At 46.3% G+C, this 22703-nt stretch overlaps 1 protein-coding gene across 20 annotated transcripts in view; it reads left to right on the forward strand.

Annotated features, from left to right (window-relative positions):
• Positions 1 to 22703, forward strand: part of ACTR3B (actin related protein 3B) — a 102298-nt gene that overhangs the window by 56305 nt on the left and 23290 nt on the right. For 10 of the 20 annotated variants that reach the window (XM_070368977.1, XM_070368958.1, XM_070368959.1 and 7 more), the window contains 3 exons: positions 13102 to 13227; positions 14497 to 14580; positions 15235 to 15844. The exons of 2 other annotated variants lie outside the window; for them this stretch is intronic. In XM_070368977.1, the coding sequence (XP_070225078.1) occupies positions 13102 to 13227; positions 14497 to 14580; positions 15235 to 15330 (306 nt within the window). In that variant the 3' untranslated portion in view covers positions 15331 to 15844. Of the gene's footprint in view, positions 1 to 37; positions 4389 to 4442; positions 5148 to 13101; positions 13228 to 14496; positions 14581 to 15234; positions 15845 to 19677; positions 19846 to 22703 lie in introns of those variants that run through there. 8 more of the 20 variants (XR_011463923.1, XR_011463924.1, XM_070368961.1 and 5 more) reach the window with 5 other exon arrangements.

Genomic DNA, 22703 nt, shown 5'->3' on the forward strand with positions numbered 1-22703 from the left:
GTCCTTCCCTTCTCCTCCTGCCCCCAATCCCTCCCAGCATCAGAGTCTTTTCCAATGAGTCAACTCTTCGCATGAGGTGGCCAAAGTACTGGATTTTCAGCTTCAGCATCAGTCCTTTTCAATGAACACCCAGGACTGATCTCCTTCAGAATGGACTGATTGGATCTCCTTGCAATCCAAGGGACTCTCAAGAGTCTTCTCCAACACCACAGTTCAAAAGCATCAATTCTTCAGCTCTCAGCCTTCTTCACAGTCCAACTCTCACATCTATACATGACCACAGGAAAAACCATAGCCTTGACTAGACGAACCTTTGTTGGCCAAGTAATGTCTCTGCTTTTGAATATGCTATCTAGGTTGGTCATAACTTTCCTTCCAAGGAGTAAGCGTCTTTTAATTTCATGGCTGCAGTCACCATCTGGAGTGATTTTGGAGCCCAGAAAAATAAAGTCTGACACTGTTTCCACTGTTTCCCCATCTATTTCCCATGAAGTGGTGGGACCGGATGCCATGATCTTCTTTTTCTGAATGTTGAGCTTTAAGCCAACTTTTTCACTCTCCACTTTCCCAGTATGCTACTAGAGATCAGTGGAGAAATAACTCCAGAAAGAATGAAGGGATGGAGCCAAAGCAAAAACAATACCCAGCTGTGGATGTGACTGGTGATAGAAGCAAGGTCCGATGCTGTAAAGAGCAGTATTGCATAGGAACCTGGAATGTCAGGTCCATGAATCAAGGCAAATTGGAAGTGGTCAAACAAGAGATGGCAAGAGTGAATGTCAACATTCTAGGAATCAGCGAACTGAAATGGACTGGAATGAGTGAATTTAACTCAGATGACCATTATATCTACTACTGAGGGCAGGAATCCCTCAGAAGAAATGGAGTGGTCACCATGGTCAACAAAAGAGTCCGAAATGCAGTACTTGGATGCAATCTCAAAAACGACAGAATGATCTCTGTTCGTTTCCAAGGCAAACCATTCAATATACATACATACATACATATATATTTGAAAATGTTTTGAATGATATATGCCAGACTTAAAATATCTTTGGGGTTGGGAGATGGATAACTTTTACTTTCTACTTTTTGTGTTTTAAAATTGTTTGAAATTTTATAGTTAAATATTATTTTATTATTTCCTATGTAGGAACATTCTCCTATGTAGACAGCTTTTTATGGGTGAAAACAAATTATAATTTTATTTTTATTGCTCAGTTCAGTTGCTCAGGCATGTCTATTTTTGACCCCATGGACTGCAGCATACCAGGCTTCCCTGTCCATCACCAACTCCCAGAGCTTGCTCAAACTCATGTCCATTGAGTCAGTGATACCATCCAACCATCTCATCCTCTGTTGTCCCCTTCTCCTCCTGCCTTCAGTCTTTCCCAGCATTAGGGTCTTTTCCAATGAGTCATTTCTTCGCATCAGGTGGCCAGAGTACTGGGGCTTCAGCTTCAGCATCAGTCCTTCCAATGAATATTCAGGACTGATTTCCTTTAGGATTGACTGGTTTGATCTTGCAGTCTAAGGGACTGTCAAGAGTCTTCTCCAACACCACAGTTCAAAAGCATCAATACTTCAGTGGTCAGCTTTCTTTATGGTCCAACTCTCACATCCATGCATGACTATTGGAAAAACCATAGCTTTGACTAGATGGACCTTTGTCAGCAAGATAGTATCTCTGCTTTTTAATATGCTGTCTAGGTTGGTCATAGCTTTTCTTCCGAGGAGCAAGCATCTTTTAATTTCATGACTGCAGTCACCATCTACAGTAATTTTGCAAGAAAATAAAGTCTGCAAGAAAACAAAGTCTCTCACTGTTTCCATTGTTTCCCCATCTATTTGCCATGAAGTGATGGGACCGGATACCATGATGTTCATTTTTTGAATGTTGAGCTTTATGCCAGCTTTTTCACTCTCCTCTTTCACTTTCATTAAGAGGCTCTTTAGTTCCTCTTCACTTTCTGCCATAAGGGTGATGTCATCCGCGTATCTGAGGTTATTGATATTTCTCCCGGCAATCTTGATTTCAGCTTGTGCTTCATCCAGCCCAGCATTCCACATGATGTACAAGGTGACAATATACCGTCTTGACATACTCCTTTCCCAACTTGGAACCAGTCCACTGTTCCATGTCTAGTTCTAACTGTTGCTTCTTGACCTGCATACAGATTTCTCAGGAGGCAGAACAATTACACCAAAGAAATTCTCAGACCTACAAAAGATTTTCCAACCTGGAGATCTGGCAAAGGGACCGAGAACCCCAGGGAATTTGACTTTAGAGGCCAGTGGGATTTGATTTTTACTGTTACATGTGCTTAATTAAACATCTCTCTCCTCCAATAAAATGTGCAAGAAAGGGAAACTAGAGACAGAGGAGAGTATTAAAGTTTAGTAAAATTCATGCCTTGTTCTCTTTACTTCTTAAATCTCAGCTGACATTGGCTGTATCTTCATGTCCGTGAAAGCACGGAACAGGTGTGCTCTCTTTAGTCTTCGTTTCATTGTAATGGAGATGAAACTTGTGCCAGTGGCTACGAAGGTTCAGGATGGGGTGAGATTTTTTTCTTTAGACAGTTGAGTTCACTTTCAGTGGAATTACAGGAAGTAGAGATGGCCTGGTAGCCTGAGCTCCTTCCTTCCTTAATAGAGGACTACCCTGGGCCCCAGAACTAGACGGACCCAGGTTAAATGGAGCAAATTGGTCTTGGACTTGTAGTTATAAAATCCTGGCTATATTTCCTGAGTTGCACAGCATGTCTTGTAGCTTATTTATTTTATGCAGAATAGTTTGTATCTCTCAATCCCCTGCCCCTGTCTTGCCTCTTCCCGATCCAACTGGTAACCACTGATTGTTCTCTATGAAAAGTGAAAGTGGAAGTTGCTTAGTTGTGTCTGACTCTTTGGGACCCCATGCACTACACAGTCCATGGACTTCTCCAGGCCGAATACTGGAGTGGGTAGCCTTTCCCTTCTCCAGGGGATCTTCCCAACCCAGGGGTTGAACCCAGGTGTCCCGCATTGCAGGCAGATTTTTTATCAGTTTAGCCACCAGGGAAGCAGATTGTTTCTATAACTGTGTCTTATTTCTTGTTATGTTCATTAGTTTTTTATATTCCATCTATGTGATTTCATACAGTATTGTTTTTTCTGCCTTATCCCTCTAGCCTATTGCCCTCCAAGTCCATCCATGTTGCTGCAAATGGCATTATTTCATTCATTTTATGGCTCGGTAACATTTCATTGTATATATGTACCACATCTTTATCCATTCATCTGTTGATGGACACTTAGATTGCTTCCACGTCTTGGCAATTGTAAATAAAGTTGCCATGAACATAGGTGTGCTTGTATCTTTTGAGTTAGTACGGTTGTCAGGCTTCTCTATCCCTGAGACCTATGGCCCCCACCGGCCACTGCTCTGCCCGTCACCTCTGGAGGCTGTCACCCCAGGTTACAGGCTCTCGGGTAGGCAGCCTTGTTCTTCGGATTCACTCTGTACTTGTGGTCCCGCTTCCTGTCGTCAGCTCCTCGTGAGCGTGGACATGAGCATGCTGTGGCCAGAACCTTCCACCATGACGTCTGTGTTCATGAAATGCATGGATGTACGGTTGGTGGGATTTTACGAGTAACTCTAAAGCCCTCTTCTGGTTAGAGACATGCTACATACAAGTGCTTCTGCAGAACACACGGATATCATGCTCTAGAGAGCTGAGTGGGCATGTCTTTGGGATCATGTCTTTCCTCTCCAGTCTTACTGTCATTCTCTTCTTTGTTTCTGATGCTTCTTCCTGCTTGCTGGGCCCACTCTTGTCAGTGTCTCAGGCACCTGCCATGGGGCTTCCAAAATGCTCAGTAAACCACCCAGGAAGTAGGAAGCAGGTTCACACCCACACAAGCTCATGACTGCTGTCTACTGAGCCCTATGGGTTACCCACTCAGGCACGAGGCCCTGCAGGAGGCTGGGCTCCTGACTTCTGCTTTCGTGCCTGGTCCCTCCAGTCCCCACAGGCTGAGATGGGCAGTTCTGGTGGCAGAAGGGGTTATAGGGGAACCTGCAGGGAAGGCTCTGAGGCAGCTCCCTGGGGCCCTGAGGCCTGCCCTTGGCTTCAGAGCAGGGTGTCTCCCCTTTGCCTCATCTGCTTCAAGGCACCGCCTGGACCAGGAGGGTCAGGATTTCTTGTGTTTCCCAGGCCCAGTCGCAGAAACTAGGTGGAGTGTTTTATGGTGAAGTGAGCAGAAAGCTTATTGTAGGCCAACACCCGAGACCTCCTCGAGCCTTGAGTTAACATGTTCCTCAGGCTAGTAGGCAAGAAAAAGAAGTTGGTGGAAAATACGATGTACCTTTGAAAACTGAGAATCTTAAAAAAAGCCAAACAATTGTTTTAGACAAAAGGAGGAGTCGTAATCTTAATTTTTTTTTGTCTGGCCTGTAGATAAGAAGGTTATTCATGGTACTTTCCTGATGGTCCAGTGGGTAAGAATCTGCCTGCCAATGCAAGGGACATGGGTTCAATCCCTGGTCCAAGAAGATTCCACGTGCCACAGAGCAACTAAGCCCGTGCACCACAACTACTGAGCCTGCGAGCCTCAGCTACTGAACCCTTGCTCCACAGCAAGGGAAGCCACCGCGGTGAGAAGCCCACACACTGCAGTGAAGACTAGCCGCTGCTGGCTGCAACCAGAGAAAGCCTGTGCAAAGAAGAAAAATTTAAAAATTAATTTTTTAAAAGGGGTATTCACACGCCCCCTTTTTCTGTTTAGTCTCTAAGTGTGATGGAAGTTGGGTCTGGAGAGGACTAGCATGTGAGAGCTGACTCTTGGCCTGTGACTTCCCCACGAGGCCAAGTCATTCCAGGCAGCAGATGCTGCTGGAAACAAGATGTTTTTGGCCCTGGCTGTCTGTGGGCTTCATCCCAGGAGCAGTAAAGTACATAGATGTCTGGGTCTCACCCTGAGATTCTGATATAATTTTCTGGGCATCTGGATTTTAAAAGCTTCCCAGATTTTGATGTGCAGCTGAACTGAGAACCATTGTTAGCAGCTAGTCACTCTGAGGTTTTCTCAACCTGTAGGGAGCTGTTGGCATGGAGATCTCTTCAGGGACGAGTGAAGAAGTGAAGTGAAAGTCACTCAGTCATGTCCGACTCTGCGACCCCATGGACTATACAGTCCATGGACTTCTCCAGGCCAGAATACTGGAGTGGGTAGCCTTTCCCTTCTCCAGGGGATCTTCCCAACCCAGGGGTCGAACCCATATCTCCTGCATTGCAGGCGGATTCTTTACCAGCTGAGCCAAGAGCGGAACCCAAATACTGCAATCCCAGCAAAACATGCAGCTATTTTGTGCCTACAGTTTAGAGAGGAAGCTGGCTAAGGTACACAGGATGGTGGGCAGGGGGCGCTGTGAATCTGTCAAGCTGGATGAAGAATAAGGATAGAGCCTCTAGCACAAAATACACTTCATGTTACAGGAGTGGAACTTTTGTTATTTTTAATCCCATATAAGATATTCAGTGGACTTTACTATTAATACAGACTTTGTGTTTCTACTTAAAAAGGTGACAGGCTCTGGCTAGTGTATATGATGATGTTGGCCAGGATGTTTTTTACTGGCATAAAGACAGGGCCTGTCCTATAGAGATAATTATGACTGAGACTTTTTATTTAACATCATGGAATAGACATTTATGTAGCAAAGTAAGGACCTGTTGAAAAGGCCAGTCCACTACAGGGGTTTCAACAAGCAGATGAGTGAAAGGTGTGTTGTGCAGATTGGGGTCCGTGGCCTTTGAGCAAGTCAGCGGACAGCACTGTGAAAACACAGGAAAACGTAGACTCTGCGGATGAGCAGAGATGACTATTTCCAGATTAAAATGCATTTAGAAAATTTGAGAAGTAGCCCTGGCCTGATAGCTCAGCTGGTAAAGAATCCGCCTGCAATGTGAGAGACCTGGGTTCGATCTCTGGGTTGGGAAGATCCCCTGGAGAAGGGAAAGGCTATCCACTCCAGTATTCTAGCCTGGAGAATTCCAGGGACTGTATAGTCCATGGGGTCGCAAAGAGTCCAACACGACTGAGCGACTTTCACTCACTCAAAATCTTTAATAGAACAGTAACCACTGCTTATCAGTTATCACTTTGTCTTTCTCCTTTTCTTGAAATATAGGTAGGTAGGTAAATATATCATGCTGTATTTACATTTTGTATCTTGTATATTAACCTAGCATTGTGTTGTGAACATTGTCTTAAGGAATTAACGTTTTTCAGAAGCATTTTTTTATGGTATCTAATGCTCCACACTTCATCTGCTTCGGTATCCAACTGGTTTTCCTGCGTGTCAAGTTTTGGATATTTTTCTAGCTCAGGTCAAGCTTTCCTTCTCTCCCAGGACACACTTGGTGGTGTACTGACTAGTGATGCTTCTTGATGGGCAGGTTCCGGTCTGAGGATTTGCTGACTGGATGGAGCGGACGCCTTCCAAAATGCTGAGATGCTCGCGTGGGTCAGCGGGCTCTGAGCTCGTCAGGATCTCCAGGCAGGATCCCACAGGAGCTGGCGGGAGGGGGTAACTGGGTGTTGGGGGAACGTCTTTCCTGAGGAGGGCGGACTGCTAGAAACTCGTACCTTGGAAACTTACCCACCACTCTTGTTCCGTGTGATAAAGGATCACCTGGTCTTTTAAATTTTCTTTAGAATGAATCACATTGAACTTCGGCTTTTGTTGAAAGTTTCTCGAGGAGTGTCATTTTTTGTGTCGTAACATGTAAGAGTGTAGGCTCCGGAGCCAGACCACGGGGTTTCTTCATGCTGCCTGAGGCGTCAGGCGGCGTCACTTCAGTGCAGTGATGGTTGGCGCTCTCTGAGCCTCTTCCTGCCCTGGAGCATGGTGGGTACGATCAGATCAGCGTAACGGTCCCTCAGAACTCTCGCGATGATTCGGTTAGAGAACGCATGCGCAGGGTAGAGCTTGAGCCTGGGTGTAGCAAGTACTGTGTGAATGTTAACTACTGCCATTATATTAGCGTCTCTAAACCTCATGGCCACAAGCTCGGGCTGTGCGGTCAGGCCTACAGCTTACTCGCTGTGTGGCTCCAGACTGTGATTTGACTGCCGGCCCTGCTCTTTTATCTGTGAAATGGTGTGGCAATGCCTGTTTTATAACGCCATGTGAGGCTTACTTACGTGGGACAGCGACCATCACCCGGCACCTTGCTAAATAAGCATGTGGTCACCGTTAGGACTGTTCATAGGCCAGGAATTTGAAATGACACCATAATGTTCTGGTTTAGTTCAGAGAAAATGCTGTGGTATTTAAAAAAATTTTATCCCTATAAAGGGTTGAAATATGCAGTTTTGTTATTTGACTCAGTTAAGGGAAGGCAGGAATTCTTTGATTTAGTAAATCAGTGATCAGTCTTGCTAAGACTTCCAGCAGGTTAGTGCATTTTGAGTTTTTACTTCAGTTAAGATCAGTCGCTCAGTCGTGTCCAACTCTTTGCGACCCCAGGGACTGCAGTAGGCCAGACTTCCCTGTCCATCACCATCTCCCAGAGCTTGCTCAAACTTATGTGTGTCAAGTAGGTGATGCTATCCAGCCATCTCATCCTCTGTTGTCCCCTTCTCCTGCCTTCAATTCTTCCCAGCCTCAGGGTCTTTTTCCAGTGAGTCAGTTTTTCGCATCAAGTGGCCAAAGGATTGGAGCTTCAGCTTCAGTATCAATCCTTGCAGTAAATATTCAGGACTGATTTCCTTTAGGATGAACTGGTTGGATCTCCTTGCAATCCAAGGGACTCTCAAGAGTCTTTTCCAATACCAGAGTTCAAAAGCTTTCATTCTTTGGCACCCAACTTTATCGTCCAACTCTCACATCCATACATGACTACTTTAAAAACCAAAGCTTTGACTAGACGGATCTTTGTTGGCAAAGTAATGTTTTGGCTTTTTAATATGCTGTTTAGGTGGGTCATAGCTTTTCTTCCAGGGAGCAAGCATCTTTTAATTTCATGGCTGAGGTCACCATCTGCAGTGATTTTGGAGCCCAAGAAAATGAAGTCTCTCACTGTTTCCATTGTTTCCCCATCTATTTGCCATGAGATGTTGGGACCGGATGCCATGATCTTAGTTTTTGAATGTTGAGTTTTATGCCAGCTTTCTCACTCTTCTCTTTCACTTTCATTAAGAGGCTCTTTAGTTCCTCGTTGCTTTCTGCCGTAAGGGTGGTGTCATCTGCATATCTGAGGTTATTGATATTTCTCCCGGCAGTCTTGATTCCAGCTTGTGCTTCGTCCAGCCTGGCATTTCATATGATGTACTCTGCATGTAAGTTAAATAGCCACGGTGACAATATACAGCCTCGACCTACTCCTTTCCCAGTTTGGAACCAGTCTGTTGTTCCATGTCCAGTTCTAACTGTTGCTTCTTGACCTGCATACAGGTTTCTCAAGAGGCAGGTCAGGTGGTCTGGTATTCCCATCTCTTTGAGAATTTTCCACAGTTTGTTGTGATCCATACAGTCAAAGGCTTTGGCGTAGTCAGTGAAGCAGAAGTGGATGTTTTCCTGGAATTCTCTTGCTTTTTCAATGATCCAACGGATGTTGGCAATTTGATCTCTGATTCCTCTGCCTTTTCTAAGTCCAGCTTGAACATCTGGAAGTTCACGTACTGTTGAAGCCTGGCTTGGAAAATTTTGTGCATTACTTTGCTCTCGTGTGAAATGAGTGCAATTGTGCGGTAGTTTGAACATTCTTTGGCATTGCCTTTCTTTGGGATTGGAATGAAAACTGATCTTTTCCAGTCCTGTGGCCACTGCTGAGTTTTGGTTTAGTTCAGAAAATGCTACATTTTAAAAACATTTTATTCCGATAAAGTAGTTGTTGAAATATGCATTTTTTATTATTTGAATTGACTCAGTTAAGGAAAAGGGAGGAATTCTGTAATTTGGTAAATCAATAATCAGACTTGCTAAGACTTTCAGCAGGTGAGTGCATTTTGAGATTTTACTTCTTATTAGAGCTTCATAAAGACTCTGCATGATGGCAATACAGGAGAGAGGGTCCCCCTCAGCTGAAGTTGATTCCCAGAAGGTCCAGATAGAGGTGGACGGGTGAGCCACCTCCATGGGTGGAGGACAGGGTGGCTGAGGCCAAGAAGACCTGTGAGTAGACACGGGCAGGGTAAGCATGGCATCTGAGTGGGCATGGCAATGTCTAGCAAACCCACTCATTTATTCAGTGTGCAGTAAATTCCATTGATATCCCTACCACCCCAAAACCTTTCAGAAATGGAAAGGCCAATCCTACCTCATCCCCCAGGTTGTACTAGAGGAGTCAGTGGCACAGATTGGTGCCTGGAGGGAGGTGCCATCCCCTGACTTGAGTGCTTGGCAGGCCTGGAGTTGTGCCGCGAGCAGCCCGTGCAGCGGCCTGGGGCCATAGGGGCTAATGGCAGGGCTTCAGCTCTTGGCCCGCGAGAGCTGACTGTCCCTCGTTCATTTGGACGTACAGTTGCATCTCCCCTCTTGCGATAGGTCAGGTTCTTTGCCTGCACCAGCCGGCTCTCAGGCTGTGTGGGGCCGCGTGAACGGATGAGCGTGTGGAGTGCCTCGTGAGTCTCTGACCCCTGACTGCTCACACTCAGGGAAGGACGGGCCCCTAGATCGGAGGGCGGGGCGCAGGACCTTTGAGACACAGTGACGTCCCGTGGGGAGAGCAGGGCCTGAAAGAACCCGGCGAGACCAGGGAGGAGGTGGGAACGTGGGCTGGGGTGAGATGTGAAGGGCATGTGTATGGATTAGAGCATAAGATGAGAACCTTAGTGAAATGAGGATTTCCAAAGGGAGCCTCAGTACATATTTGCTCAGCTGTTAAATGCTGAGTTAAAAAATCTTATTTTAAGAGATTGTGTTGGCCTGTGCTGTACAAACAGTGAAGTAAGGTGGGGGGCTTACAGTGTTCTCTCATGACTTCAAAGATGGTATTAGTTAAGGAGGGCATTAGAAACGCTTTCTCTGAGCTGGGGTTTCTGCTGAGAGCTCTCTGTACATGTCTTGTGGTGTCTGCTTAGGAGGCTGTTTCCTTCCTGTAAGTGAGGGGCTTAAATTACAGTATTAAAGTTTTACTATTTGTGATATCATATTGAAAGACTTCCCTTAGAAGAATATTTGTGTACTTTTCTGTGTGGAAATTGGTTAAGAATCCTGTGAGGCTAAATGTTCCTGTTTCTAAGGTGCAAAATCATTAAGAGAAGCACTGTTGCTTCCCTTGAAATGAGATGGACAGAATTCATGTATTGGTAATTTCACTTATTTCTCTATTTTTGTTTTTTTTCCACCATTCTGAAAGTGGAACAAGCATAGGTGATAATAGACCAAAGCCAACACTGCCTATTAGCTAAGTTTAAACTCTCAGGATAACTCTGAATAGCCACTTGGGTTGAAAATAATAAGTTTGTATAACATTCTGATGCTCATAAAACACTAGTTAGCGAACCAGCCTTATTTTCATGAAGCCAGCCAATTACTGCTGGAGAAGGTATGCTGAGAACATGGACAGCAGAGTGTGTCATCTCCTCTGCCTATGTCATAGTTACGAAGACTTTAAGGAAATATTTTCTTCTAGAAATTCTGTACATTTTAGCCCTTAAATCTATGATCCATATTGAGTTCAGTTGTGTGTGTAAAGTAAGATAGTTAGTAAATGTTCATTTCCCCTGCATGGATATTAATCATTCACCATCATTTGTTGAAAAAGACTATTCTTTTCCTATTGAAGCATCTTGGCAACCTTGTCCAAAATCATTTAACCATGTGTACACAGCACTGTTTTGTATAAATGGATGAATGAATCTTACACGTTATGCCTTTGCAAGTGACTCCAGAGTACATCATGAGAAACGCTGGGCTGGAAGAAGCACACGCTGGAATCAAGATTGCTGGGAGAAATATCAATAACCTCAGATATGATGACACCACCCTTACGGCAGAAAGTGAAGAGGAACTAAAAAACCTCTTGATGAAAGTGAAAGAGGAGAGTGAAAAAGTTGGCTTAAAGCTCAACATTCAGAAAAAGAAGATCATGGCATCCGGTCCCATCACTTCATGGGAAATAGATGGGGAAACAGTGGAAACAGTGTCAGACTTTATTTTTTTGGGCTCCAAAATCACTGCAGATGGTGACCTAAGGCATGAAATTAAAAGACACTTACTCCTTGGAAAGTTATGACCAACCTAGATGGTGTATTAAAAAGCAGAGATATTACTTTGCTAACAAAGGTCCATCTAGTCAAGGCTATGGTTTTTCCGGTGGTCATGTATGGATGTGAGAGTTGGACTGTGAAGAAAGCTGAGCACCGAAGAATTGATGCTTTTGAACTGTGGTGTTGGAGAAGACTCTTGAGAGTCCCTTGGACTGCAAGGAGATCCAACCAGTCCATTCTGAAAGAGATCAGCCCTGGGATTTCTTTGGAAGGAATGATGCTGAAGCTGAAACTCCAGTACTTTGGCCACCTTATGACAAGAGTTGACTCATTGGAAAAGACCCTGATGCTCGGAGGGATTGGGGCAGGAGGAGAAGGGGAGGACAGAGGATGAGATGGCTGGATGGCATCACCGACTCGATGGACATGAGTTTAAGTGAACTCCGGGAGTTGGTAATGGACAGGGAGGCCTGGTGTGCTGCGATTCATGGGGTCGCAAACAGTCGGACACGGCTGAAAGACTGAATTGAACTGAACTGAAGATCTTGCAATGCTTCTGAAATATAATGAACATTTGTTTTTTCATACTCTAATGAATTAATTTGTAAATTTGAAAAATCCATTACAGAGATATGACCGGTAATTGCAGTAACTGGCCCATGACTGTATCCTGGACTGGAGTTAAAAATGCTAGAAAGTGCTAATAGAACAGGTGACAGAATTGCAGTAACAGTAATAGGTGAAAGTTATTGTGTTAGTGTAAATTTATGAGGTTGAGAATTGTACTGTGAGTCTTCTTCTACAAGCCAATGCCCAAAATAACCAAGAATGCTTTTAAACTGTGGTTCTTAGTAGCTCACAGGTATGCATTTTGTGTGAAGGTGTTAGCAGGAGTCTCTTCAAGAAGATGAGGGTTGTGGTGCTCTGCAATGCCCCGGTGGGGTGGGATGGGGAGGGAAGCTCACAAGGGAGGGAGTATATGTATACTTACAGGTGATACACAGTGTCGTACAGCAGCAACCAACACAACATTGCAGAGCAATTATCTTCCAATTAAAAAAAAAAAAAAAAGATGAGGCTCAGAAGACCCTTGTTTTACTCTATTAAGGTTGCTGTCTGACCCGTCCTAGACTTGGTTCTGGTGTTCTCAGCTCCTAGCCGTGTTGAGGGGGCACCTGGCAGGGGCAGCAGGCAACGCTGGGTGCAGCGTTGGTGGGTGGCCCCCTGACTCTTGGCGGGAACCAAGCCCCCTCCTGTTGTTTCTGAGTGATTTTGCCACAGATGACAGGGTGCGGCAGTGATTATCGGTGACATTGATGTTGGGGCAGGATGTTGTTAGAAAGATGCAGATTTGTGATTTGTCAAGAGAAGACGGAGGCCTGTGTGGGGAGGGGTGTGGTAGAAGTTGCCCCCTTGAGAAGTAGAACAGGCAGCATGATTTTACTTGGTTATGGTGGAGGAAAAGCACCAAGAGACAATTTGTGACGCAGGAGAAAAGCTCAGTTTGTACTTTATAAAAATATATTTATGCATTTGTTTGGCTGTGTTGGGTCTTAGTTGCAACACGTGGGGTCTTCGTTGCAAGCCCGTGGGATCTTTGGTCCTGGCCCACTGACTCACTAGTTGCGGCACGGACTTAGTTGCCCCAAGGCACGAGGGCTCTTCCTTCCCCTACCAGGGATTGAACCGGTGTCCCTTGCATTGCAAGGTGGATTCTTAACCACTGGACCACCAGGGAAGCCCCGATTTATACTTCTTCCTTGATAGCACTGACGTTGCCTCAGTGATTAGCTTCTCATAAAGCCTGAAGTGTATTACTCAGATGACTGAAGGGTGAGTGGGGAGTGTGTTGTGGGCAGGTGATTTCATGCGAGGAAACCTCTGTTTTGTGTCTTTTAGAATGTCGTTCTTTCGGGAGGCTCGACAATGTTCAGGGATTTCGGACGTCGTCTGCAGAGAGACTTAAAGAGGGTGGTGGACGCCAGGCTGAAGCTCAGCGAGGAGCTCAGCGGTGGCAGGATAAAGGTGAGGCCTCTGGGCAGCCAGGCGGGGCTGGACGCTGCGCTGGTCTGGGCCATGAGGGGTAAACACGAGTTGGAGCCACTTTCTTAGCCACACTGTGAAGTCACAGTCAGAGGTCTGTTGCCCGGACTCCCTCCAGCTGTGCAGTCAGGACAGGTGCGGACCTCCCAATGCACCAACGCAACTCTTCCCCAGCACTCCCCCTCCTCCCCCCGCCCTCTACGCCTGCCAGCAGTTTCTTCCCTCTTGTCAGAGATCAGGCATGTCCTGTGATGACCAGTACCCCAAGGAAGTGGATCACTTTTCAGTGAGGAACTCTAATGTCCTTTGGAACGTTCTGATTAAGCTCTCATCACTGGAATGAGCATGGCACTCCACTGTGTTCCTCAAGATCATAACCCTTAACCAGCTGGTGGATTTACAGTGTTGGGTTTGGTGTGGGGCCCATGGGAGCAAACCCGCGTGTCCTCACCTCCTGGGATCACCCCAAGGTGGTATCATTTCTTGGAGTATTTTTGGGACACCTAAGTGTTACTGCCCCATGGTTTCCCTGATAGCTCAGTTGGTAAAGAGTCCACCTGCAATGCAGAGACCCTGGTTTCATTCCTGGGTTGGGAAGATCCCCTGGAGAAGGGAAAGGCTATCCACTCCAGTGTTCTGGCCTAGAGAATACCTAGAGAATTCTATAGTTCATGGGGTCGCAAAGAGTCGGACATGACTAAGTGACTTTGGGTTTCTCATGTAGCTCAGTTAGTAAAGAATCTGTGTGCAATGTTGGAGACCTGGTTCAATCCCTGGGTTGGGAAGATGTCCTAGAGAAGGAAATGGCAACCCACTCCAGTATTCTTGCCTGGGGAATCCCATGGACAGAGGAGCTTGGCGGGCAACAGTCCATGGGGTTGTAAGAGTCGGACACCATTTAGCCCTATCTTTCTTAAGTGTTTCTTAGAATTATCTCTAGGTGTGAAAACATCTAATTTGCTTAGTTCAAAAAAATAAGCTGGGTTAGTTGCATGGAGTGTTTATTTCTTAAAAATGCCTTTAAATTGAGGTAACCTGCCCTTGTGTTGTATACTTTGTTCTCTGCACCACCTGGGCTGGGATTGGGGCTGGGGCCGTGGACTTGGCAGTGGGAGGGCTGAGCACCTTCCTTTCAGGGTGGAGGTGTTGAGCCTGAAGGTGGGGCCAGCGGGGTGGGAGGAGGGTCCCAGGTGGGAAGGCGTCAGGGTGCCCTGTGCACAGGACAGTCAGCTCACACCACTTCCCTTGCAGCCCAAGCCCGTGGAGGTCCAGGTGATAACGCACCACATGCAGCGCTACGCCGTGTGGTTCGGAGGCTCCATGCTGGCCTCAACTGTGAGTCCTTTCCTGGATTGTGCTCTTTTCATCTCTGTTCTCTGTTGAGTTTGAATTAATTCTCTCTTACCGGAGATGAAATGGTGTGTGCTCTAATTGTGTGTGGCTCTAAACAGCCCCACATTTAATTGAGATAGAAAAAATACTTTAATGACCATTAGTGGTGCAAATTAGTACCACTAATTCATAAATACCCTTGCAAATTAGGGGTTACAGATATTGTAGATAAGTGAATCTGAAAATAACCTACAATGTCGCATTAATCATTAATTCTAGAAATTTTCTGAGTAATTACTGCTTTTTCTCCTCAAATTTGTGACTAGCTAACGAATTGCTAACTTAGGGCGAGCAAGCACATAGTTGCTCCTAAATAGAAGCTAAATAAGTTTTCTTGCCTGAAAAATCCCATGGACAAAGGAGCCTGGCGGACGACAGTCCATGGGGTTGCCAAGAGGCAGATGCGATTGAGCGCCTGAGCACGCGGGCAACTTTTTTAAAAAACGAAGTAAAACTCCCGTTTGGCAGTTCAGGCTCACACAGTCCGCGGCCGAGGTGGGGGCGAGGGTGGCGGTTCGGATGGGGGATTGTCTGCTCTGCTTGGTCGTCTGTCTGATGCTGTTCCCTTGCCGGCGCGTGTGCGTGCTCCTCTCGCAGCCGGAGTTCTTGCAGGTCTGTCACACCAAGAAGGACTACGAGGAGTGCGGCCCGAGCATCTGCCGTCACAACCCTGTCTTCGGGGTCATGTCTTAGTGGCGGCTTGGGCACCGCCCCCGCAGTGGTGTCGGAGCGCAAGTGTCCTTCAGACCCGGAGATGACGGGCCCTGTACATAGAGCGCGAGCGTGGTGTCCCATTGCATGCGGCGCCGCCCGCCGGACAGCTCGCAAAGCCATCTGCGCGCCCGTCCCGCCCCTCGCCCTTGCCCTCGCTCTTGCCCTCGCCCTTGCCCTCGCCCGCCCAGCCCCGCCCCTCACTCGCCCTGCCCCATTCCTAACCCTCACCCTACCTCGCCTTGCCCCACCCCACTCCGCCCACTCATCCCCACCCCACCCATGTCTCCGCCCTCACCCCATCCATCTCACCGCCCTCACCCTGCCCACCTGATTCGCCCCACCCCTCACCCCGCCCCATTTCCAACCCCCGCCCCACCTCTCACCTTGCCAATCTCCCTGCCCCGCTCCTCTATGCCCCCACCCAGCTCTATGCTCTCGCCCCGCCCCTCACCCCGCCCCATTTCCAACCCCCGCCCCACCCCTCACCTTGCCAATCTCCCTGCCCCGCTCCTCTATGCCCCCACCCGGCTCTATGCTCTCGCCCCGCCCCTCACCCCGCCTCTCACCTCGCCCTGCCCCCGCCCATCTCTCCACCCTGCCCCTCACTTCACCCCGCCCTCGCCCCTCACCCTGCCCCATCCTTGCCCCTGCGCCCCCTACCCCTGCCCGTGCTCCCTGCCCCCTCACCCTGCCCCCACCCCCGCCCCTCACAGAGCTCTGCCCCTCGCCCCGCCCCATTCTCGCCCCCGTCCCGCCCTTGCTCCCCGCCCCTCACTCCGCCCCTAGCTCCCCCCACCCATTGCTCCGCTCCACTCTGCCCTCGCCTCCGCCCCGCCCCTCACACAGCTCTGCCCCACCCCCGACCAGCCCCTCGGCCCGCCCCCTCGCCCTCCTCTCCACCCAAGCTTCTAGTCCACAGTTGGGTTCTGGAGTTCAGCTGCGACTCTTGAGTCATAGGTAGGGAAAACCCTAGAATGTGACAATAGCTCCCCCCCACCCCCCCTGCCCAGGACAGAGTATGGGACTGTAAAGCCTCTTCCTCCCAGACTATTTTTGTAAATAAAATGTTATAAACTTGAAATACAAAATTGATGTTTATATTTCCTATCATTTTGTATTTTATGGTTCTTTGGTACAACTGGCTTGACCGCGAGCACGCGTAGATGTCGGTGTCATGGAGTGTCGTCATAAAGCGTTTCTAATCATGAGGCATGTTCTGACGTGTTTGTAGGCGAGCAAAATAAAGCAGAGCAAAACGTTTTTGCCACGTGTTTGCTAGATAACGACTACACTTGATTGAGCGACATGAAGTTTAACCACTAAGCAGTATTGTATGAGAATCATAACAGACAATGTATCTTTTCCTTTTCCTGTGTGAACTTTCTGGAACTTTTATAGAAGATGCCAGTGTGCTGTTGGTGAGCGTTGGATGAAATACTACCTTGCACTATTGTAATAAAAGCACTTAAACTCTTTATAAAGATTTACTGTGGTGCTGTGGTGGTCTTTGGGTTTTCGCCTTGGTGCCTGTGGTTTTTTCAAAGAGTATCGAAATTTGTTTCACATCCGCGGAGGCTTTGATGATAACAGAAGTTTGGGGAGGAAGTTTCCTGAAACGGTGTGGGATGCCTGTGATGCAGGGACCACTCCGTCATTCAAAGTGGTGTGGATGGTGCTGGATGAACTTGTGCGAGTGTTGGGGCTTGGGTGATCCTGGTGGTTTCCACCATCCCGTCCCAGGAATTCAGAATTCATGGCTTTAAGACTGGAGCAACTACTCTGACATCTGCTGAGTAGATTGCTGGCTTAAAAGGTAATTTGCTAAATTAAGGGATTTAGTTTTAGCCCATTCTTCATATAATACTTATGTTCCTGTTTAAGCTGCTATTTTATGGCGTTTCTTCTAGGTCACGAAGTATGTTTTGTTTTTTCTCTAAAGATCTGAATTTGTAAAGAAACATTTGGTTTTATTATTTAAGGTTAAGATGACACTGGGGATAATAAAGGAATCTTTGTGCTCAGTATGGTAAAATCTGGGTTTCCTGGGCTGTAGGTGGCCCCTGCCACTTGTTCCCGATGGTCAGTGACCCAGGCCCTTCAGCGGAGGGTCTCAGGCCACCTGGTTCTTCCTTTGTCCAGACAGTTTCTCCACTTTCTCTGGGGTTGGCTCTGCTCAGAGTCCCAGGGCTGCTGTTTGAATCTTCCAGCCACCACTTTGTCACAAGTCCAGGTGGGTGTGCCTCCTTCAGCAGCCCTCCCACCGTGTACCAAACAGCATACTGGCAGGATCACCTGCCCTGACACCACTTCTGCTTCTGCTCAGAAACCACTGGACCCAGGGGCCCCTCTGCTGTCCCATCTCCATATCAGTTGGCGTCTTCACATGTGGGCCCTTTGCCTCCCCAGCCTCCCGGTCTCTGCGCTTCTCACCGTGAACACACCATGTCTCCTCCCTCCTTCCATTCCCACCTTGCCTTGACTTGGCCAGGCGCCAAGTAGATTGGAGTTATCATTTTTTGTTTCTTCAATCAACCTGCCAGATGCCATATGTCAAAGTGAAAGTGAAAGTCGCTCAGTCGTGTCCAAATCTTTGTGACCCCATGGACTATATACAGTCCATGGAATTCTCCGGGTCAGAATACTGGAGTGGGTAGCCATTCCCTCCTCCAGGGGATGTTCCCAACCCAGGGATCACTCAGGTCTCCTGCATTGCAGGTGGATTCTTTACCAGATGAGCCACCTGCAATGTGCATTGGTCATTCTATAAGGAGGGTAAATGCTTAGAGTTATGGTGGTAGTTTTCAGATTGAATTAGTACAAGATCATAATATCGTGAGTTAGGTATTACTGGTTAATGGGTAAAATCAGCCTTCTATGATGAAAATGCCTTGTAGCTCTCAATGAACAGTTTTCTATTAAAAAAATTTCAATGAACTTACACTTTCACAGAACATATTCTAAAATGTCAATAGTTCTTTTTTTAAAAACAACTATTAAGCTTTTAGATAGCATAAGAAATCATGGTACCCTATTTGACAGATGTAGACATAATCTCAACTTTACGATGATAAGCATATTATTGGGATGCTTTACTTAAAATTTGGTAACTGATGTGTGAGCATTCCCCCTCTAATCCAAATCCCTTGGTATGTAATGTGTGCTAGGGAGCTGCTGATCGAGGATGCTTAGATGTTAAATTATTTTCATTTTCGTTCATAAGGCTTTGTGAATGTATGTTTTGTCGTGTGCATTGACTGGATTGTATAAGGCAAATAAGATAAAAGAGAGCAATAATGGGACCATGATAAGTGTTCAGTAAATTTTAGCCTTTGTTATTCTGTTATAAAGCAATTATTGTGTCTTGAGACATCATATTGTTGTTCCGTAGCTGAGTCGTGTCTGTTTTCAACCCCATGGACTGCAGCACACCAGGCTCCTCTGTCCTCCACTGTCTCCTGAGGTTTGCTGAAATTCATGTCCATTGAGTCAGTGATGCTATCTAACCATCTATCCTCTGCCCCCGTCTCCTTTTGCTTCAGCCTCTCCCAGCATCAGGGTCTTTTCCAATGAGTCAGTTCTTCACATCAGGTGACCAAAGTATTGAAGCTTCAGCTTCAGTCCTTCCAGTCAATATTCAGAGTTGATTTCCTTTAGGATTGACTAATTTGATCTCCTTGCTGTCCAAGATACTCTCAAGAGTCTTCTCCAGCATCACAATTTGAAAGCATCAGTTCTTTGGCACTGAACCTTCTTTATGGTCCACCTCTCACATCCACACATGACTACTGGAAAAACCATAGCTTTGACTGTATGGACCTTTGCGGGCAAAGTGATGTCTCTGCATTTTGCATCATAATTGTAATAAAATTGTATTAAAAATTTAAAATTGTAATAAAATTGTTTGAGTAGGGGAAAATAAAATTTTAGGATCATGAACTAAATGGCCTTAAGGACTTTCAATAAGAAGGTACTTTTTAAAAAGATATTACAGGACTTCCCTGGTGGTCCAGTGGTTAAGAATCCAGCTTGCAATGCAGGAAACACGGATTCGATTCCTGGTCAGAGAACTAAAACTCCACATGCCTCAGACCAGCTAATAAGCCTGCTTGGTGCAACTGCTGAGCCACATGCCACAATTAGAAGGAAGCCAGCGTGCAGCAAGTGAGATCCAACGCAGCCAAGTATTTTTTAAAAAGTCATTTTTTTTAGAAAAGGTATATAGTTGTAGAATCTAAACATCACAGGGTACTTTCTTTTAATCACAATGCTGATATAGCTGAATCATTCTCATCATCCATGTGATAAAGCTATCCTGTTCCTTCACAGCGGCTGTTCCTCCCCTGGTTCTGGGAGCTGTCTCTCTCTGACACCCTGAGGATGCTCAGTGTTAGGAGCTGTCTCTCTCTGACACCGTGAGGATGCTCAGTGTTGGCTGTATGTGCACCATAGACATGCTTCAGTTGATCGTGCCTGGATTTGACAGTTACTCTTTGGTGTTAACGGCGTGGTTTCAGCAGCAGGTTGGTGCACAGCATCCTGAAGGGGTCCACCCAGAAGCGGCTTATTTCTGAGTACCCTTGCCCTCAGCTGCAGCATCACCTGTGTGGGAAGTCTTCTCAGACCTTCCCCACCTAGTCAGTCTCGAGTTACCCAGACACCAGTTGTGCCTGCTGTCCCTCACTGGACTGAGGTTCCTGAAAACGGGACTGATGTTTGTGCCACCAGGACCCTCGCTATGTCTGGCACATGGTGGGTACCCAGTAAATATTGAATGAAGGTTCTTTTCAAGTGAAGACTCCATCCCATTTTCCAGGCTGGGTGTGAGAAGCATTGTGTGTTTGGGTAACCTTAGATGAAAGCTGGGTTTTGGAGGTGTGGGATGTTTCCCATTGGTATTTTAAGATTTTTTAACAATATAAAATATAGCTTGTGCATGGATAAAGGAGATGTGGTCCATGTACAATGAAATATTACTCAGCCATAAAAAAGAATGAAGTATTGCTATTTGCGGCAATATGGATGGACCTAGAGACTGTCATACTCAGTGAGGTAAAGCAGAGACAAATACTCTATGACATCCTTTACATGTGGAATCTGAAGCAGTGGTACAAATGAACCTATTGACAACACAGAGCTCGAGTGACTGATGTAGAAAACAGAATTCCGGTTACTAGGGGGTAAGGGGGAGGGGTAAGTTGGGAGGTTGGGACTGACAAGACATGTACGCACCACTGTGTATAATGCAGATAACCAGCACAGAAGGACCAGTGCAGATAATTAGGAAGCACAGCATAGGGAGCTCTGCTCAGTGCTCTGCAACGACCTATGCGAAGTGAAAATCGCTCAGTGTGTCAGACTCTACGATCCCATGGACTGTACAGTCCGTGGAATTCTCCAGGCCAGAATACTGGAGTGGGTAGCCTTTCCCTTCTCCAGGGGATCTTCCCAACTCAGGGATCGAACTCAGATCTCCCACATTGCAGGCGGATTCTTTACCAGCTGAGCCACAAGGCAAGTCTGCAATGGCCTGTGTGAGAAAAGAATCTAAAAAAGGGTGGATATATGTATAACTGATTCACTTTGTTGTATACTTGAAACTAACTGGATGTTGTATGAATAAATCAACTATACTCCAATAAATTTTTTTTTTAAAGAGAAAATAAGATTGTCTACTATAACTCCATCCACCCAATCTAGCTCTTCTATCAAATAGATCAGTGATTGCTTAGGAGAGGATTGTGGGCAGGGGTAGGGAAGGTTGGGAGGAAATGTAACTACCAGTAGGAACGGGGTTTCTTTCTGGGGTGAGTAAACCCTCCAAGGGAGCTTCCCAGGTGGCTTAGTGGTAAAGAATCTGCCCGCCAATGCAGGAGACACAAGAGACTCGGGTACGATACCTGGGTTGGGAAGATTCCCTAGAGATGGCAGCCCACTTCAGTATTCTTGCCTGGAGAATCCCATGGACGGAGGAGCCTGACAGGCTCCAGTCCGTGGGGTTGCAAAGAGCTGGACATGACTGAGTGACTAAACGCACACAAAGTGTCCAAAATTGATCCACAACTGTGAATACACTAAAAGCTGTTGAATTATTAATATATGCGTTAAGTGGGTGAATTCTATAGCATGGGAATTATATTTCAGTAAAGCTGTTAAAAAACAGAAAAAAAAAATCCAGCTCTTAAAGTGTAACTCCAGTAAATGTTCTGTAAACCTGAGAGGTAGGTGTTCAGCGCGGTGGAACACGTGTGTGAGTGGACCTCTTTCCGCTGTGTCACTGTCTGCAGTGTGGTCAGTGAGCAAGCCCAGAAGAAGAAATGACCCCCCAGGAATCTTGAAAACATAAGCAGATTTTATGGAAGTGATAACCAGTTCATTCTCCAAGGTAACTAGTATGAATCACGAGCTCGTCTCTGATGGCTGCACCCAGAGTTTTGTGATTTCATTGTTTATGATCCCTCCATTGTATCTCATTTGTAAAAAGCACCGTTGTGCCAAACAAGCTTGTGAGGTTAATTGAGCGTGTCGCTTATTTAAAACCACAAGAGAGCCTCATTAAGAATATTTATCTGTTAAATAATTCTTTACTTAGTTGAAATATATTTCATGTGTTTCTTTTAAAACTAACTGTCAGGATTCTTAAATGGCAAAATAATTGTGTGGGGTTCTGATTGGCAATTACATCAATTTCACTTGGTTGGAGGGAAATAAATCTCGTTAATTAAAAAGAGGAAAAGTCCTGTAGTTTGCTATTGGTATCATGGAAGGATTTTTTTTTAATGTTAAAATATGAATTCCTTCTACCCTGTATTATGTCTCAAAAGTAAGCAGCTGTTCATTCTTTGAAGATTGATTTCTCAGGTTTTATCCATTAAAAAAATTATTTTTGGCTGTGCTTCTGAGGCTTTTCTCTAGTGGAGAGCAGTTGCAGAGCGTGGGTCTCTCTCGTTGCGGAGCATGGGCTCAAGGGTGCGTGGGCTTCAGTAGTTTCGGCTTCCGGGCTCCAGAGCATATGTAGTGGTTGTGGTTCACAGGTTTAGTTGCTTTGAGGCACGTGGGATCTTCCTGGATCAGGGATCGAACCTGTGTCTCCTGCATTTGTTCAGTTCAGTCAGTTCAGTTCAGTTGCTCAGTCATGTCTGACTCTTTGCGATCCCATGGGTTGTAGCACGCCAGGCCCCCCGTCCATCACCACTCCCAGAGCTTGCTCAAACTCATGTCCATCGTGTCAGTGATGCCATCCAACCATCTCCTCCTCTGTCGTCCCCTTCTCCTTCCACCATCAATCGTTCCCAGCATCAGGGTCTTTTCCAATGAGTCAGTTCTTCACATCAGGTGGCCAAAGTATTGGAACT

The sequence above is a fragment of the Bos mutus genome, chromosome 4 (genome assembly GCF_027580195.1).
Source record: "Bos mutus isolate GX-2022 chromosome 4, NWIPB_WYAK_1.1, whole genome shotgun sequence".
NCBI lineage: Eukaryota > Metazoa > Chordata > Mammalia > Artiodactyla > Bovidae > Bos > Bos mutus.